The sequence below is a fragment of the Mytilus californianus genome, unplaced genomic scaffold (genome assembly GCF_021869535.1).
Source record: "Mytilus californianus isolate M0D057914Y unplaced genomic scaffold, xbMytCali1.0.p SCAF_1, whole genome shotgun sequence".
Lineage (NCBI taxonomy): Eukaryota > Metazoa > Mollusca > Bivalvia > Mytilida > Mytilidae > Mytilus > Mytilus californianus.
In genome coordinates, this window is record NW_026262581.1 from 111951340 (window position 1) to 111958569 (window position 7230).

Sequence of the window (7230 nt, forward strand, 5' to 3'; positions counted from 1 at the left end):
TCATTGCATATTTAATTTGTAACATATGAATTGACTTTTGACTGAAATTGATTATTGTCCTGTTGCAAGTATTTCATGCTCATTTAGAGCGAACATACAAATAATTTTAGTACAGTTGAATTAATCGTTTACTTAGAGAATTATTTTGTACTAATAAACTCCGATGATGCCTTTTTATATCAATCTGCATGGCTGGCTTTCAATAGAATTGACTTTTTTCAACAGTTCTGATACAAACTGGTTTTCAAGCTTTTTTTCTAATAAATTTTAGGTTTCGAGCATCACTAAAGACACACGAACAAGAGACATAACGTCCAGTGCCAAATATTTCATGCATTATTTGAAGACATCATATTAACAATAAATATTGTAGATAGGTTCTAATTACTCCAGTAAGACACTACTTCAATGTCCGTTATGTAAAAGAGGCTGTTTTAACTGCCACTAGAAAAAATAATGAATCCGGACAAAAATGTTGCCATCCGAAATACAACTGATGGCACCTTGAAAGAGTTGTTAGAAAGGTTTTGATCTGCAGAGAAATTTAGCTGAGCGTGGCTGCTTACATTTGCATCCGACATAGCTGAATGGACGCCCAACTTTAACCCAGGTTATACTGCCGGTTTAAAAAAGACTTAAAGTTCTCTATTTCTATTTTTTAATAAAATAGTAAAATGAGTATACTTTAATGAAATAGTAATAACCAAATAACGGAAGTATTTATAATATGGACAAGAATGGTCGTTCGGTAAAAGAAAAAAAAAAAGAGCTTGATATGGACAAGTTTTTGGGATTGGGCACGTTTGGGTGTTCATTAAAAACAAGAGTGCACACGCTGAAATGTCTCGCCTTCTTTACTAACCATTGATATTATGTTGATAGTCCTAAATATAAAGCTTTACTACAACTATCACATACACTTAACATGATCCAAGAAAATGAGGTCAAGGTCATATAAACCAAACAAGAAATACATGTACACCTTACAATCATTCAATACACTAAATATAGTTGACCTATTGTTTATAGTTTCTAAGATACAGACTTAACCAAGAAAACTAAACATTGACCAATGAACCAATAAAATGAGGTCAAGGTCAGATGAACAATGCCAGGCAGACATGTAATACAGCTTGCAATCCTTCCATACAACAAATATAGTTGACCCTATTGCTTATAGTATTAGAAAAACAGACCAAAACACAAAAACTTAACACTGAGCAATGAACCGTGAAAATGAGGTCAAGGTCAAATAAAACCTGCAAGACTGACAGGTATATCATAAAATATTTCCATACACCAAATATAGATGACCTATTGCATAAAGTATTAGAAAAAAAGACCAAAACTCAAAAACTTAACTTTGACCACTGAACCATGAAAATGAGGTCAAGGTCAGAAGACACCTGCCAGCTAGACATGTACACCTTACAATCATTCCATACACCAAATATAGTAGACCTATGGCATACAGTATAAGAAAAACAGACCAAAACACAAAAACTTAACTATAACCACTGAACCATGAAAATGAGGTCAAGGTCAGATGACACCTGCCAGTTGGACATGTACACCTTACAGTCCTTCCATACACCGAATATACTAGACCTATTGCTTATAGTATCTGAGATATGGACTTGACCACCAAAACTTAACCTTGTTCATTGATCCATGAAATGAGGTCGAGGTCAAGTGAAAACTGTCTGACGGGCATGAGGACCTTGCAAGGTACGCACATACCAAATATAGTTGAACTATTGCATATAGTATTAGAAAAATAGACCAAAACTCAAAAACTTAACTTTGACCACTGAACCATGAAAATGAGGTCAAGGTCAGATGACACCTGCCCGCTAGACATGTACACCTTACAATCATTCCATACACCAAATATAGTAGACCTATGGCATACAGTATAAGAAAAACAGACCAAAACACAAAAACTTAACTATAACCACTGAACCATTAAAATGAGGTCAAGGTCAGATGACACCTGCCAGTTGGACATGTACACCTTACAGTCCTTCCATACACCGAATATACTAGACCTATTGCTTATAGTATCTGAGATATGGACTTGACCACCAAAACTTAACCTTGTTCATTGATCCATGAAATGAGGTCGAGGTCAAGTGAAAACTGTCTGACGGGCATGAGGACCTTGCAAGGTACGCACATACCAAATATAGTTATCCTATTACTTATAATAAGAGAGAATCTAACATTACAAAAAATCTTAACTTTTTTTTCAAGTAGTCATTGAACCATGAAAATGAGGTCAAGGACATTGGACATGTGACTGACGGAAACTTCGTAACATGAGGCATCCATATACAAAGTATGAAGCATCCAGACCTCCCACCTTCTAAAATATAAAGCTTTTAAGAAGTTAGCTAACGCCGCCGCCGCCGTAGCCGCCGCCGCCGTAGCCGCCGCCGCCGCCGGATCACTATCCCTATGTCGAGCTTTCTGCGACAAAAGTCGCAGGCTCAACAAAAACATGTTTGGGCGTTCATACAAATGATACGCTTTGGCGCCCTTTTACATTTTAAGACATGTTGTGCAGTTCAGTGACGTCATGTGGACACGTTTGGGGGAATCGGACACGTTTGGGGGATGGACACGTTTCTGAGTGGTACATATATGTTTTTCAATATTTTATGTTATACGCAATGTTTTATATGTATATTGGAATGTATAATGTTATACAAGTGGTGAGACTTTAATAAAATATTGAATCTGAATCTGAATCTGTTAATATGAGGTCAGAGTGAGCTATTTTTCATTGAAAGCTGTTACACTTTCTAAGATGCATCCTTACATAATCAGTAGGTGACATTTACTATCTGAAGCAAAATGTACCCAAATGTAAAACTTTATTTAAGTTAATTAGCATAAATTGGAGGTCAGAGTAATCTAAATTTTGTACACTTTTATACTCCTATAGTCATTTCTTTCAACAAATTATATGACTGTAGGTCACTTAGTATTTCAGATTTAAATTTGAACATAAAATTTAATATAAGAAAAATAAGCATAAAATATAGGAGGAAGCTGCTATACTTCCCTAGATGAATAGTTTCCCATTTAAGTTATATGATTGTAGCTCACTTCATTTCTGTGATGTAAACATAATGGTCAATGAAGTGTAAAAAGAAGTCAGAGTGACCTAAAATTTGTGAGAGGCTGTTATACCCTTCAAAATGCATCCTTGCACCAATTTATAAGATTTCAGGTTTACTTTGATTTGTAATATCTGAGTTCAGAACTTATATAAGTAAACGAAGCATCAAATGTAGGTTAGTTGAAGGCCATACTTTGACCTATAATGATTAACTTTTACAAATTGTGACTTTGATGGAGAGTTGTCTCATTGGCACTCATACCACATCTTCTTATATCTATATAGAGTGAATCAAAGCCACTGAACAATGAAATATTGGTACTGTGACCTTACTTGTATTTCTCTACCGTTATCAAGTTCTAAATCCTTGCTGCAGAACCCTTGTCTCACACAAATGTGGACATAAATAGTCTCCATCGATATTAACTTCATTGAGGCAATTTATAAATTGAGCATGCAGTAATTAGCTATGGTTTATTCAAACATTCATTTCAAATAAGTTAGGCACCAATGCTTTTCAAAACATAAATACAACTCTTTTTGATGATTATGCATTACATACCGGTATAAAAAATTATCAGTAAAAACCAGATAGTCACATGTATAGGAAGTTTTTTTTAATCAATCTATTAAAATATGAATACTGGTAGCTAAAATAAAACATATTATTCACATTTTGGTACAAATGTACACTGACATCAGTAAAATCACATATTTAAGCCCGATGGGAAAAAGCAGTATCACACTACTATCTAGGTCTTTCAGCTGCCTGCTTTGTGCAAAGGAGTTATAGCTAGAAACAAATTGTACTCTACCAAGCCAAGAAATAAAGGTTGAATTCATTGTACCATTTTTTATTGTTGGTTGATGTCTTCTTCCTAATTGTTAAATGCAACAATATTATATATAATATATATATTTGAGATACATGCAGTATTTACTGGTTATATGTTGTATCTAGGTAATTCCTTTCATACATGCTGCTGTTAAATGAAAACATTATAATATATTTTAACATGAACATGGGCTACTACTAATATATCTAATGTTACAATAAACAGGTAAGTATAACTAAATGATGTAATTTCTTATTATCATTTATAAAAATTGAAGTACTGAATTACATAAGCTTCAATATCCTACACTCAAGAACCTAAAAAATGGTAGAAGTGTCTAATTATACTGCTTAAAGTCATAATCAAAAATCCTTTTAAGAACAAACATTATTCATTTTAAAACTAAAGATCCTTTATTTTTACAGCTCCATTACTAAAAATAGTATTTATACCTTTCGCTGGTTTAACTTGTTCTGTGGTATGCACGGTTCCTAATTGTGGCCATTCCTCCTTCAGTTTGCATATTTTGTCTATAATTTCTTGTTTATAGTTTTTTGCAGATTTTCCCAATTTCTCATTTTTCAATGTCTCTATTAGAAACTTTTCAATATCTGAAATATAACATTTTGTATCATAATGAAATACAAGCTATAAAAAACTTGTAGATATGTTAAAACTGTGAACTTTAATTTTTTTGAAAGATTGGAACTTGTTCCAATTCTTTCCTAAGGCACCGGCCTCCAAACAGAAAGTGGACAGATTAGCTACTAAATCTATACACACTGACATAAAGTTCCCAATTGTTCTCATGTCTGTGTACATATGCACAAGTGAACTGGAAAGAAATTTGGTAACATCTTAATTTAGAGTATTTTTTTCAAAAATAATAGACATTACTTTTTTCAATTACTGGCTTAGTTTTGTCTTTTTACTTAAGTGAATTGATACATTAACAGTATGATTGACAACTGTCATGATCAAGGTACAATTAAACACAAAGGGTGGGACAATAATTGGAATTCTATATAGACTCCTCCTCCTTAATGCCAATCATAATTGACCAAATGAAATAACTTGAGTTTATACATAACATGGCAGACCACTCAATACACAAACTTTGACCTCATTAATATCTGATATAATTTGATCTATATAGGTCAGTCTCTGTCTTCATGTTAAATTGAAAACTAACAAATACTAAATGGGGATTTCTTTAATAAAATTATATACAGATGATAGATTTTGCCTTTACCTATATATATCTTTTGATTTGCATTGCATTAAACAAATGATCTGTAAATCTTGTTTGAAAGATGATTAAGTAAGGATTAATACATAACTTTTTTGTTTAGAAAAGACCAAAATGAAAATCTGTATGAGTAAAGAATCCAAGTGGTGTCTGTTTTTCTTGTAAAATCTGTGCAACAATTATCTGTAATTAATCCATAATTTTAATAGGTTGCATTATAAGAGAAGGTATTAGTATATTTGAATACTGTGAGGTAATATATTTTTTCAATGAAATAAATAAGAATTTGCCTCAAAAATTAAGTCTCCATCTTTGGACAATAGAATAAAAACATCATATTAAGTTTATTGATGTGAAAATGACCCTTTGTCAACCATGCATCTTCAATGTCATATATTATTGTGTAAATTAAAATCAATAAGCTATACTTAGCAATGTTTGAACACAGAGTAACAGACATGCCCACCAAACAACAATTCACAGGTTAATTTTGGGAGATGAAAAAAGGACTTAAGTTTCAGGTCTCTTTAACCATTGATCCCAGGTTTACTGAGTTAACTACAATGATATTTTTTTTACTAGGTAATTTCTTCTGTTTCAAAAAATATAAACATTAAGTTGCAATCAAAAAGAAGTTATTATGCAAATTTAGTGACCCACTGACATAAATCTATTACTGAAAAATTGCTTATTCTAAAAATCTGCAGTAATATAACTAACAAATATGCAATAGTGCTATAGCAAGTTTTTGTTGTCCACCATCACTGCTTTGGAAGTATAAAATATGATTGAAATTATACGCACAATTCTTCCAATCTTTCCATTAGTGATTTTAGATCACTTTGATTATAACATGAAAATATAAGAGGGTCACCAATCAATATATGCCATAGTGATAGTTCAAGAATTAAAGAAAAATGTATTTACAAAACCTTTTATTCATTTGGATTTATTGAAGATCTTGTATTTCTCATCATTTGCTGTTTACACTTTCTGACTTTTCCGTATTCACATTATTTTAGTTGTTAAAATATAAATTCATCAAAAATTGTCATTAAAGGCTAAGCAATAACTTCTTTAGACAGAGTAAAAATATGGTTTCAGCCATATAGGCATTTTTTAATTATCTTGTTTTGCTGATAATTTTGCTGTTTACAGTTTCTGTCTACATATGATAGTTTTCAAGTACTCCATAACATCCATTATCATGATTATCCTGAAATACAAATTTGTTGTTTATAGAACACAGCCATATGAACAGTAATTCAAGTCTGTTCACCACTGAAAAATGGTCAGGTGATTTGTATTACACCTTGCTGTACTGATGCAAAGAGGAGGTTTGGACAGGATGCTAATGAAGCTTACAGTAGGTTAACATACAAACAAAAGCAGGTGTAGGATTTCCGGGTGAAAGTGCTGAATCCTGAATTCCCTCCCGATATGTGTAAATCCCAAATTCCCACAAAAATAAAGGCCCAATAATGATGTCACGAAAAAGAGGATCATAATGGGGTAATTTCATGGCGAATGATGGTAAAAAATCTTGCTAAATGACATTAACAGTAATTTTTGGTGCATGACGACAAAATGTACATTGTCTTTATGACAATAAAAAAATCAACTGATTCTTGACGAATCACATTACATTCTTTCCAAAATTAATAGTAACGAATAATTATTTGAGACCTCTAACGAATCATCTTGAGGATATTTTGACGAGTCACAATAAAATTTTAATCAATTTGACGCTAACGTTAGCCGAAAATGACCGTTTGACGCCTGACGGTAAAGGACATTCCTAGTCCTACCCTCGTAAAAGGCCTTCCGCCCCTCAAAAAAAAGCTCTTTTGTATTCAAAAGGTTATTCTATTTTAAAAGAAACTAGCGGATGTACATTTTACCTGATAATAAAGACTTTATAGATTCATGAAACCCTGACATGTTCGTTATTTCAATTATAACACTGATATATGTTTATCTTCCTTCTTCCTGGTTCATCTTTTATACAGCCTATAGGAAAA

At 32.4% G+C, this 7230-nt stretch overlaps 1 protein-coding gene across 3 annotated transcripts in view; it reads right to left on the minus strand.

The window, feature by feature from the left end:
* Positions 1-7222, minus strand: part of LOC127711312 (src kinase-associated phosphoprotein 2-like) — a 29296-nt gene extending 22074 nt beyond the window's left edge. For all 3 annotated transcript variants that reach the window (XM_052217327.1, XM_052217319.1, XM_052217311.1), the window contains exons 1-2: positions 7111-7222; positions 4413-4571 (exon numbers count right to left, since the gene is read on the minus strand). In XM_052217327.1, the coding sequence (XP_052073287.1) occupies positions 4413-4571; positions 7111-7150 (199 nt within the window). In that variant the 5' untranslated portion in view covers positions 7151-7222. The remainder of the gene's footprint in view (positions 1-4412; positions 4572-7110) is intronic.
* Between the last annotated feature and the right edge of the window lie 8 nt (positions 7223-7230).